This window comes from Eretmochelys imbricata, chromosome 7, assembly GCF_965152235.1.
Source record: "Eretmochelys imbricata isolate rEreImb1 chromosome 7, rEreImb1.hap1, whole genome shotgun sequence".
Lineage (NCBI taxonomy): Eukaryota > Metazoa > Chordata > Testudines > Cheloniidae > Eretmochelys > Eretmochelys imbricata.
In genome coordinates, this window is record NC_135578.1 from 26550762 (window position 1) to 26564057 (window position 13296).

At 38.2% G+C, this 13296-nt stretch overlaps 1 protein-coding gene across 1 annotated transcript in view; it reads left to right on the forward strand.

Annotated features, from left to right (window-relative positions):
- The window catches only part of ERC2 (ELKS/RAB6-interacting/CAST family member 2), a 658083-nt gene that overhangs the window by 518233 nt on the left and 126554 nt on the right, over positions 1–13296 (forward strand). The window contains exon 19 of the mRNA XM_077822546.1: positions 767–927. Coding sequence (XP_077678672.1) covers positions 767–927 — 161 coding nt within the window. The remainder of the gene's footprint in view (positions 1–766; positions 928–13296) is intronic.

Genomic DNA, 13296 nt, shown 5'->3' on the forward strand with positions numbered 1-13296 from the left:
TAATGATCCACCCACAAGACAGTCCTGCTGCTGCCAGGCAAGTGTAATATATATTTTCCTTTCTGCAGAGGTTGAGTTTTATTCTTTAAATAATATTATGTCACTTTTATAACACAGCCTACACTTTTTTCTAAATTGCTATTTTTTAAAGTAGGGTTGTTTTTTTTAATCAATTCCCCATGAATGCATTTCGTATTTATTGGGAAATCTCCCAAAAAATTGCTAAAACGGAGCTGAAGTTGAGAATATATTCCATGAATTAAAAAATAGATGTTCAAATGTCAGAACTTTAGCTCTTCCCCTGTTCCACATGCTCCATACACTCATCAGAGATTCTCACCAGTTATCACATAAAACGTAAGTCTGAAAGGAGCGGTTTTTGGTGAAAGTTTTGTGTGGTGTCAAGATCAGTTTATAATGGAAGTGCTATTAGAGCCTGAACTATAGAGTTACTACCACAGGTCCATAATGAATTCCATGGACTAAGTGGTGTAGGAAGTATTTATGGCAATGGCACAGGTTGAAGGGCTCTTGGTAATGTACATTAGTTCAATGGTTTGTATAAATGTTATTGGTGACTAGATGGATTTTTGGAAACTCGATCATTTCCTGATGTTTAAGAACTGATTTTTTTTTAACCAGTAAAAAGTGGGAACGGATTTGAACAATGCTTCCACTTATATTCATCCCTACTATGATTTTTCTGTGTTTATAAAATATTATTTGCTATGAAGAATATGGAACTTAAACAATCTATGCTTTTTAGTTAGAAGAACTGATGAATGCACTGGAAAAGACCAGACAAGAATTGGATGCTACCAAAGCCCGTCTTGCCTCAACACAGCAGTCTCTGGCTGAGAAAGAAGCACATCTGGCTAACCTCAGAATAGAGCGGAGAAAACAGCTTGAAGAAATATTAGAAATGAAGTAAGTACATTTACTCCTCTTGATACTAGATGCATTGCAATTTCCATTTTTTCCCCTGCTCTATATGTTCTGTATTCATATTTAAACAGTCTGAAACTGAGGACCTCTTAAGAAATGTGTGTGAGTTAGGTTCCCTTTAAAATGAAGAAATACAATAAAATATCCTTGGATTATGAAGGTAGTATTTATTGGGAAGTCAACAACACGCACAGGTAGAATTCTTGAAGAAGTGTTTTGTTATAACTTCCATTTGCCTTGTAGTGTTAGATACTAATACAGTATCAGCACAGTTTAACTTAAGTTGAAAGTTTCTGAAATATTTTAATATGAATCGGTCTCCATTCATTATCAGTGTTTTAAATTTCCATAATGTTCTGCCTTATTCTGATGTGAAAAGCGTTCACCTGTGGCACAAAGCAAATTTGTCCACTGAGTTATGTTAAAACTAGGATGCGATCACATCTTTCAGTAAGAATCCTGAAAAAAGCTGGTATATGGTACATATGGTATAATTCTGCATATGTCAAACTGAAAGAGGGATATCAAATAATATGTAGGTTGATTATAAATATCTGGGTGCAATCATATCCCCAATGAAGTCAATGGGTGTTTTCACTCTGGTCTACATTAAAAAGTGGAAATGTACATGGTTCATTATTGATGATACTACTGTTTAGTGAGCAAATAGGGAACCAGATGCAGTCATAAGCAGTTTTTATTTACTTTGCTGTTTTCTTATAGCTTTCTTTCATATAGATAGTTGTTAGCTGCTGATTCAGCTGCAATTGAATCAGAGGCTTAGTGCCAATACAACTTCAAATGATCATCTGTCTTGACTGTATAATTTTGTTTGCTGTATTCAATTGCATTAAATAAGTGATAAGGTCCCGCCTTAATGGAAAGGATGCATATTTGGTATGACTGACCACAACTATCAATTGTTGGGTAACATTAATAAAGATTGTAAGGGAAGTTCTGGCTGTTTCTGTGGGATGCTTGGGTGGCTATACAGACACTCATGGGTATTGGAGACACATATTTGGAGTGCATCTTTTGATTGAGATTCTTAGCTTTTAAAGCCTATGTAGAGCTTTAATTCACTTTGGACAGAAATGGGTTACCTACCTTTATGGATAAAGCACCTAATAGAGGATAGAAGACCTCAGTTGTCCTAGCCCAGAAATAGAAAGGTGTCAAAGACTGGGATTGGATATAGGAGCAGACAGTTAGTAGCTCTCAGAGCCACTAATGCTGTGATGACAATATCTTGTAACACACATACCTAATTAAGGAAATAAGTATTTGTGATGGATAGGATACTGTTTTTACTTCATTTACATAGTTGTCAATGTTGTTTGTTCTTTAGCTTTTGATAATTACTTTTAACAGCCAGCTTAATTATTTTTTACATTGTTGCCTTTTAATTTCTTGGTTTATAATTTTTCTAGACTTGTGAATGCATGTATGTTCGACCCTTTGTTCGACCCTTAACATACAGTTTTTTAAAATCAACGTTTATCTCTAAAATATGAACCAGGACAACTAACAAAACACCTAAACGAAGCAAACAGAACAAAACAACACACCTAAACCAAGCAAACTTACTTGTTATACATAAATAAAGGATACCTACCAAATTCACGGCCGTGAAAAACACATCACAGACCGTGAAATCTGGTCTCTTGTGTGCTTTTACCCTATACTATACAGATAACACGGGGGAGACCAGCGTTTCTCAAACTGGGGGTCCTGACCCAAAAGAGAGTTGCGGGGGGGGGGGGTGTCACAGTATTGCCACCCTTACTTCTGCACTGCCTTCAGAGCTGGGAGGCCAGAGGGCGGTGGCTGGTGGCCAGGCGCCCAGTTCTGAAGGCAGTGCCCGGCCAGCAGCAGTGCAGAAGCAACGGTGGCTATACGTTACCATGCCATCTTTACTTCTGTGCTGCTGCTTTCAGAGCTGGGCAGCCAGAGTGTGGCAGCTGCTGACTGAGGGCCCAGCTCTCCAGGCAACAGTGCAGAAGTAAGATTGGCAATTCCATACCATGCCATCCATACTTCTGCGGTGCTGCTGGCAGTGTCTCTGCCTTCAGAACTGGGCTTCTGGCCAGCAGCCATCACTCTTCAGCTGCCCAGCTCTGAAGACAGAACCGCTGCCAGCAGCTGTGCAGAAGTCAGGGAAGCAATACCACAAACCCCCCGCGCACACACAGTAACCTTGCGATCCCCTCAAAACTCCTTTTCCGGTCAGGACCCCTATAGTTACAACAGTGTGAAATTTCAGATTTAAATAGCTGAAATTATGAAATTTACAATTTTTAAAGTCCTATGACTGTGAAATTGACCAAAATGGACTGACCGTGAATTTGGTAGGGCTCTACTCATAGGCAGCAGAAGGTCTGCTAACTGTCATCTTCTCTTGCAGTTTGGCCACTTGCAGGCCAGTGTAATTAAGTGAAAGTCCCAGATTCACTATTACTCCAGTTTTAAACAGTTGTAACTCCATCTATTTTTAAAAACTCCAGAGAGAGATTTGGAGTTTAAACCTGTGCCTTTTGTGAAGTCTCTTCTCTCTAGACATGTGGGATCTCCCTGGAGCCTACCACAGGGATCCAGTCCTATTGCAGTCAATGTGAATTTTGCTAATGATTTAGGGAGGAACAGGATTGGGCCTACTTTCCTTGGTAAATAAAACAGATGTTAATGTATTATTGTTTTACAGCATACCATAAAATACTGCTATGTGAGATGTGATATAAGGCTGAGTTAATGTTTGGGAAAATCCTTACATTTGAATGGGATTATCTGATGATATAATTTTAACACAGTCGGGCTGCACGGGTGTATCTGTGCCTTGGTCAGCATAACCTCTATCACTTGTGATGATGTGTAATATGGAAAGAATTTATTATGACTATCGGAATCCAGGATGATTTTGCAGAGCCAGGAGATAGAAAATAGAGCTGATATGACATTGAAAGCAATGAGGTACACATTAATGTGGAACTTCATAGCGCCATTTTTCCGAAGGCCCTTTTTAGTGGAGACCTGCACTTCAGCTTCTTAATGTTGTTACTTTTTAAGTGCTTGTTACCACAATCTTATTACTGCATTAAAGCTACTTAAAAAAAAATTGTAACTTTGCCTTAATAAAAAGTTTAGAAAACATAAAAAAAATATGTAATAAATCATGCTTTGAGTTCTGTGGATGAAAAGAGCTATATTAATGCTAAATGTTGTTTCAGAACATATAAGATGTATAATTTATAATATGAATTTACATCTTAATATATATATTAAGGGAGTAGTTTGATTTAATAAAATCTGCAGTACATTGTATAATATACTTACTAAATAGTTCAATAAGAATAATTCACAAATACGTGTCAAAGGAGTTTGATTCTATATACTTGCTTACTGAAAGAAGTACATAATGAAAGAGCATTTCAAAACTGCATGGCATTTAATTATTTTTATTAATATACATTATGTTCTAATAACCAAACCGTGAATCAAATTAGATCCATACGGCTGATGACAGAATACTGACAGTTCTACATAGTAGTAATACACTAGCACAGTGTTTATTCATCTGCTTTTTCTCTGATAATATATTAATTTAATTAGCAGAGCAGACTATAGCTCCATAACTGATATTTACCATTTTATTATTTAATGCAGAGTAGATACAATTTGTGACTGCTGGCTTATAGTCAAATAGGCATGAATTGTGTATTTAAGAACTTTCATGATGATTTCCTATGCTTATATTATGTTAAAGTTCCAAACATAGCTCTCCATTCTAAACCCATCTGGCTGACATTGCCAAGATCCATCTTAATTCACTGGGTATAATCAGTTGTCAGTTTTAGACAAATTCTCCAGTTGTCATTACAAGTCTCCATGTACACTAAGTTATTTAAAGAAGTTTAGAATAAAACCAGGTAGCAACTTAATCTAGTGCATTATCTAGTTGGGCTTTTTGATCTGGACTCTGAGAGAGAGCACCACTCATTAGATAAGTGCCCTTCAAAGAAGAGAAAGTTCACAGGAATGAGATAAACATCTCCTTATATTCTTTGCTTGATGTTAACATGTGAAAAGATGAGATTTATTTTTTTAAGAATTCCACAACATTAAAGTTTGGAGCAAGAGTCGCATGTTATTGACAATAAAGAGTGATATAATTTCTAGAGAAAATATTTGTGTTATGGTGCATATTATTTTCTCGATGTGCACACATAATTCATACTGGCATTAATGGGAGTAATGCATACTTGTTAAAATATACCATATGTTCAAATCCATCATTTTGCCTATTTGTCCTAATGCTTTCTGCGTGGTTTATAACTGGTGCCTTCTAAACATAATAAAATCACTGAGCTAATTATTATGTAAAATATACTATTTTTTCAAAAGTTTCTGTTTTGCATAATGTCAATAACTTAATATAGATTTCAGAAATTATTTACTGTCTCTTAAAATGTTTCAGTTGTCTTGAAATTGGACCCTGGAATTTAAAAATACATACTAGGGCTGAATCCTTTCCTTATAGCTAATGAGTGGAAAACTAAAAATCTTGTGGAAAGTCAACAACGCTTACCTTGAAAAGTTTCTTTCATCTTCATGATTTCAAGGCCAGAAGGGATCATTGTGATTATCGAATCTGATCTCCTGTATGACACAGGCCGTAGAACTTCCCCAAAATAATTCCTAGAACAAATGTTTTAGAAAAACATCCAATCTTGATTTAAAAATTGTCAGTGATGGAGAATCCACTATGACGGTTAGTGTGTTGTTCCAATGGTTAATTACTCTCACTTAAAAATTGACACTTTATTTCCATTCTGAATTTTTCTAACTTCAACTTCCAGTCATTGGATCACATTATACCTTTCTCTCCTAGATTGAAAAGCCCATTATTAAATAATTATTCCCCAGGTAGGTACTTATAGTCTGTAATCAATTCACACCTTAACCTTCTCTGTGTTAGCTAAATAGATTGAGCATCTCAAGTCTATCACTATAAGGCATGTTTTCTAATCTTTTAATTATTGTTGTGCTCTTCTCTGAACCCTCTCTAATTTATTAACATCTTCTTGTGTACTCCAAAACTGAGCACATCGTTCCAATAGCAGTCTCATCGGTGCCAAATATAGAAGTAAAATAATTTCTCTTCTCCTATTCAAGATCCCCCTGTTTGTGCATTCAAGAAACACATTAGCTCTTTTGACCACAGCGTCTCATTGGGAGCTCATGTTTAACTGATTATCCACCATGATCCCAAATCTTTTTCAAAGTCACTGCTTCCCAGGATAGAGTCCCTCATCATGTAACTATGGTCTGCATTCTTTATTCCTAGATGTATACATTTACATTTATCCATATAAAAATACACCGTGTTTGCTTGCACCCTGCTTATGAACTGATCCAGATGCCTCTGTATCAGTGACCCATCATCTTCATTATTTAACACACCCCCAATTTTTCTGTCATCTGCAAACTTTATCAGTGATGATTTAATATTTTCTTCCAGGTCATTAATAAAATGTTAAATAGTATAGGACCAAAAACTGATCCCTGGGGGACTCCACTAAAAACACACATGTTCTGTGATGATTTGCCTTTTATTATTATGCTTTGAGACCTATCAGTTTGCCAAATTTTAATCCATTTAATGTGTGACATGTAAATTTTATATCTTCCTAGTTTTTTAAACAGTCATGCAGTACCAAGTCACGTGCCTTGCAGAAATCTAAATGTATTACATGCGCTCTGTTACCCTTATCAACCAAACTTGTAATCACATGAGAAAAAATTAAGTTAGTTTGACAGGCTGTATTTTCCATAAACCCTTGTTGATTGGCATTAATTACATTACCTTCCTTTAATTCTTTATTAATCAAGTCACATATCAGCCACTCCATTATCTTAAAACTTAAGAATGTGGGGAAGGAGGCGTTTCTTCTATGTGGTGTGGGCAGCAGGTCTATCCTTTCAATCTTTCAGATGACCCCATATTTGTGAGGAGCTTTTTCAGATCACAGGGCACTCACAATGGCCTAGCTTCCCTTTTGCATGGCAGCATAATTTCCCCAGAAGCAGTGCTTCCATTCAGTCCCAGACGGAGGTTGCTGCCAAAGGCTTTTCATAGGCCTACATCGAACAAAAATATATATCACTTAATTGCAAATTGCTCTTATTTTCTATATTGGACTTATATGGAATCACATGTAGTTCACACATGCAACGTATGAAAACTGCTGTGCTATCTCTGCACAGGAAACCAATATACTTTTCTCATGTGGAGTGGGTTTCAATGTGTGGATAGGGTCGCTATTATCTTCCTAAAAGTGTCAGTATTATCTTACACTGACGAAGATCCTATTCTTGTTCTGAAGAGCTCACAGTCTTAAGACGAAGACAGACAAAGAGTGGGGGAATGGATATATCACACAAAGATGGCAGAGTGATAATTAGCACACATCCTGTTAGTTCCATTTTTTTATTCTATATATAAAAAATCCAAACCGCAACCATTAAACATTAACAAAATTCCTTAACACCTAAACTGACTGATATTTTTCCTTTAAAAAAAAATCCACGAATTGACTTCTTGCAGAATGCAGTGATTAAAATTAGGATCTCAAAAACTGACTCCTCCGCAGTTCTAATCAAGTCAATGAAGATGAGGGTGGTAAGCACTACACTTGGTAATAAGTGTTCACAGGATCAGTTCCACACATTATACAGAAACTGCACATCACTGTTTTGACTTGAAGATCAGTGCAGCCATAAGAAAAGGAGTACTTGTGGCACCTTAGAGACTAACCAATTTATTTGAGCATGAGCTTTCGTGAGCTACAGCTCACTTCATCAGATGCATACCGTGGAAACTGCAGCAGACTTTATATATACACAGAGAATATGAAACAATACCTCCTCCCACCCCACTGTCCTGCTGGTAGTTGTCACTTTGGATGGGCTATCACCAGCAGGAGAGTGAATTTGTGTGGGGGGGTGGAGAGTGAGAAAACCTGGATTTGTGCTGGAAATGGCCTAACCTGAAGATTACTTTAGATAAGCTATTACCAGCAGGACAGTGGGGTGGGAGGAGGTATTGTTTCATATTCTCTGTGTATATATAAAGTCTGCTGCAGTTTCCACGGTATGCATCTGATGAAGTGAGCTGTAGCTCACGAAAGCTCATGCTCAAATAAATTGGTTAGTCTCTAAGGTGCCACAAGTACTCCTTTTCTTTTTGCGAATACAGACTAACACGGCTGTTACTCTGAAACCAGTGCAGCCATAGTTTTTGAGACGTTAATATTATGCAGTGAATTTTTCTTTTAAGCATCTGATCAGTTTAGTGATGTATTGGAGGGGACTCTTAGTAAACCCGGAACACAATTCCTGCCAGCAATTTGAAAGGAAAGTTGAGTAATTTTCTTGTCTCTGATAGTTCATACCATCACAATGGGTATGTCTACACTGCAGCTGGGAGTGTGCTTCCCAGCGCAAGTAGACAAACACACACTAGCTCCGTTTGAGCTATCGTGCTAAAAATGGCAGTTTAACCACGATGTCGGGGCGATGGGTTGGGCTGGCTGAGTATGTAACTGGGGAATCTGGGTGGGATTACCCAGGCGATTCACCCAAGATGCCACTTCTGCTGTCCTGACTGCACTACTATTTTTTAGCATGCTAGTTGAGCAGAGCTCCTGCATGTCTGTTTCCCTGCACTGAGAAGCAGCTCCCAGCTGAAGTGTAGAGGTAGGTACCCTCTAGTCCAGCCAGTCCAGCAGTCCAGCCGGAGATGACTTAATCCTGATACTCAGGAAAAAATATTTGTGAAGAACTATTTCGCCCTTTAGAATGGGCCAGATTGTACCAAGTCGATGGCTTGTTCATAAAGAGAGGATACTTTGGGGTCCCTAACGAAACGATCCTCCCCCACATTGAATAGCACAAGCAGAACACTGTGATGTGCTATCCACAAAATCCGTTCATTTTTTTCATAAGATTCTCCAGTGAGTGGTTGATATCACCAACTTAAAAATCACTTCCATTGTTACAGGAACACTTGTGGTTATTATAACTGAAAGAGAATAGGAAATAAAACATTACTTGTCTCTGTTTTTCAGCATGTTTTCTTTGTGCTTTTGGCAGCAGCTGTGTATTCTTATGTTTGCAATTTTAGGGGGAAAAGGGGAATACGCTCCATGGTTTATTTCCCACCAAACTTTTAGCCCCACCTGAAAGGAAAGGAAGGGAGAGGGCAGAAGAGAGAATGAAGCAGCAGAGCGGGGGAGAGAAAATCTGAGGCTGCTGCATATTGCAGCAGAGCTGAACACTTTTCTCCCCGCCAATCAGTGATTGAGCTGATCTGCAAAGCAAGGAAGAGGCAGCTGCAATTGCCACTAGAGGCCAGTCTCAGGCAGGAGGCTGGTCTCTAAAGTTGATCAGCTCTCTCCCTGCCTGCCTTGAAAGGGTTTTTGTTGGTTTTGTTTTTTGGTGGGGGAGACCTTGGATGGGTCCAGGTGGAGCTCAGTGGGACAGTCTCATTTGGGGAATTTGGTGGGGGAAGAAGTGTTTCTAGGGCTTTGTTGATGGCGAAGATATAGGAGGGAAGGAGGCAGCATATACTCGATGGGACCTCTTCGGGGGAGTGTATTGGGGAAGGACTCTCAGTACTGTGAAGTTCTCTGTCTTTCCTTATCTTTGGTGGTTAAGTCATTGTGTGTAGTCAGCAAGTTACTTAGTTTCCCCTGTTGTTTGTGTGGGTCGCTCATGCAGCAATAGCAGAGAGAAAAGCACATGAACAAAATAGAAAAGATTAGCAGCGTGATTTAGGGGTAGGTCTAGTCCCTGAAAGTACTTTTACCGTACTTTTTAAAATTACCAAAATTTAAGCTAATGATGTCTTGTTAATGTACATCTGTTTGTGAAGTGATGCTGCCTCCTTCATTTGTTATAGTTTGCAACACTGTTCTTGTTCAAGGAGGAAAACAAGTGAGTGGATAATACAGTCTCTTACCTGAATCTCTCTCTGCACCTGGTACCTGGAAGATGTTTGTGGATGTTCCTGTAAAAATATTGACATATCACTGAATTAGTTTCAAGACTGTTGTTCTAACAAGCAGTGCCTTGAGGATAATTGTAGAACAAATAGGACTGGATGTATGATATTATGTGATTCCCTATACTGTTTGGATAAACTCCAAATCTACCCAAAAATACCAGGATCAGATTTTTCTAGTCTACTGTTCTGAAAATAGGATGCATATGAACAATTTTCTCTAAATCGTTTGCTCAGTCCTAACACAAAGCACTATGAATGTCAAGCTACATATTGGGAAAGATAGTTCTAATAGTTTCCCTATGATATAAATTATTTAAGCAGCCAGCTGTTGATTTGAATATGCATTAGATACTTTGCTAATGTATAGTTGTGGAGAAAAAGTGTTTTCATTAAACTAATTTAACATTTTACATTATTTTGTTTGAGCTATAATTATATTTACTATAATGATCAGTAAATAGGCAACAAATTGATTCTCTCTAAAAATATACCTTTTGAAAAGTGGAATAGTAGGCTGTTTTTTGTAACCTGTGGACTGTTTCCATTTAATTGTAGGATTCATGCTGAGAGTATAGAGAGTCATATCCCAAGTTAAATACAAACAAAACAGCAGGATGTTGATACAACTGTGACTTCCATAGGAAGTAGTTAGAATGGTAATGTGGTCTCCTTCTAAGGTGGGTGGAAAGTCTCCTGTGACAGCTTTTTGCCCCCACAGACCTGTAGCTCAGCATGCTTTGACTAACTTTTTTGACACCACCTTGCAAACACCATAAAGATTAGAGGAATCCAAATGAAGGCTTTGTTCTCTGGAACAGAAGTTTGCTTGACCAAAATGAAGAGATGTTTAAAAAAGAAAAACACTCAAGGGGAACAGGGCAATAAAATGCTTCTCTCTGTGAGAATAATTTGAGTGAACTGTTTACTGGGCAAACTGCTTCAGTCATTTAAAGACACATGACTATCACCACATGTCTGTTTAGATGAGAACCCAGTAATAGTGCTTTTAGGGTGAAATACTATGGTTTCTCCATGGCTTTATTTGATAAAATCTGTGACATTTGATTATTCATTCCCACAAGGAAGAAAGTGTACCATCTCCTCCTTTCATTTGTTCTGTAGGTTATAGTTATAATTTGTTTTCATAACGTGACAGCACCTGGCATTGGAATGTCATTAGACCAGTTCAGGCAATCTTCAGAATATGAAAAAAGGGGCAGTACTGTGTCCGGCCTTTGCCTGAGTATTTCCAGGGAAGAGAAAGTGCAAGGAGCCTTTGTCATGTCTTGTGTTCCCTTTGCAGCAGCTGAGCAGAATAGTAGCCCTTGCACTTAGGAAGTGCTAGGAGTGTACAGTCCAAAAACACAGTTTTCCTTTTCACTAGGGAATGGCTGCCGTGCTTTTTTCACTAACGATATGGCCGTCACACAATAAACCAAATGACAGTGGTTCAACTGCACACAGTGTGCAATTACAAAGGATACATTCTAATCCTTTTGATCTACATGGAATTCAACCAGCCATACCCAGCCAATTAGAAATAGTATGGTAACAGCTGCTGAATCTGGACAATTCATAATTGGGGGAGTTGCCAAATGTCAGCTCTCTAAATATGAAATATACAAGCTTGGATTCTAGGGGAAAGATCCCCTTCAAACAGGTGCTGGAAAGAGATATTTTTTTTCTGTACTGTATTGCTCATCATTTTTACATTGCAAGATGCTGTGTTACAGGGCTGTAGTTGTAACTAGATTAAACTTATCTTGTTTTACATCATCATCTTCCTTGCACAGGGTATGTAACTTGGGAAACAGCAAGTTTTAACTTGCAAGGTTCCTGAGGTACCATCCCTTCCAGCCAAAGGGTTTTCTTTTCCACCATGGGCATGGCCCTCCAATTGTGAGACAGACCAGTGATTTGGGTGTATTTCTGAGGCATCTGCAAGGCAGGAAGGGAATATGTATGGAAGGGCTGCCCCTGTGTGTTATTTTCTGAGTTCCTATCTCCTTGCAGCATATTATTGTTAGAGATCATGTTGCCATTGGTTCTCCAGACATTCTTATACCCTACCTCAGTCAGTTTAGGGGAGAAAGAGATGTAGATCTTGAAAACTAAGAGGTTTCATGCTTAAGTGATTATCTCTTTTGGAAATTCCACAAAGAATTGTTACGGGTTTAGGGGTGATGCTGCTGCATGAAGTGGCAAACCCCCAGCTCTGAATGTGCCCAGCCACATACCACCCAAACCTTGCACACTGAAACAGACAAGTGTGATGTCTTCTGCAGAACCTGGTAGGGAAGGGGATGCAGCTGCTGCTTTTGCTTTTATCATCCCCATCTTTATTTTTCCACACTCCTGTGATCATCTCTCTAGTTTTTATGTATGGAATATTACCCATTTGTTCCTTCTCTATTTCCTTGTCAGTAAAAGTGGAAAACAAAACAAAAACCTGCCATGTAATTCCTTTCTTCATAGCTTCACTGTGTCCAAACAGTAAAAACTACAATTTTTCCATCACGTGGCAGCTTGTCTTATGTTTATTCTGAAATGGGAACAAATCACCCCCAACCTCAGAAATCTTCACAGGGCTTTTTTGATACAGACTCCAATATAAAATCTCCCTCCGACTCTTCCAGGACCTCCCAAGACATTCCCTTTGTCTCTTTGACCTTTATTTTTTAATCATGTTTTCTAGGTTCCTAAAATATTTATTTTCTCTCCATAGTGGACAGTAAAGCTCTCTCCCACACTACCACCATGGGCTGGAACAGGCTGACTGCACCTAGTTAATAACCTGATGACTTTTCAAATCTCTTTTCAAGAACCTGTTACATGAAGTCAACTAATGCACACTGGAGAGGTTAAAGACCGTAACTCTGAATGCCCTTTTGCTTGTGCTATTGGCCTACAGGGAATAAGAGAGTCTGCATGAGGATACAAGTAGCAAAATGATAGTTTTAAAGTACAGATTGCAAGAGTGAGGATTGAGACAAGTGCCCTCCCTAGGGACTAGAATACTTAGAGGATTGGCAAAACTCACAAAGTTTTAGGTTTTAAGAACTGTATAAACTACTCTTTTAAGTTTACAAGGTACTGTAGTCTGTAAACCCTTCTCTTATCATTTTAAACCATTATATTTTCAAGAATAATTAAGTTTTTAAAACAGTCTTATACCCAAAGGAGAGCCTGTTTTATGCATTTTCATCCTCTTTGGGTTTATCACTCTGCTTGTTCTTTAATCCCCTTTTCCCCTGTGTTTCTTCCAGTGTCTCACTGTTCTATTTCTTATA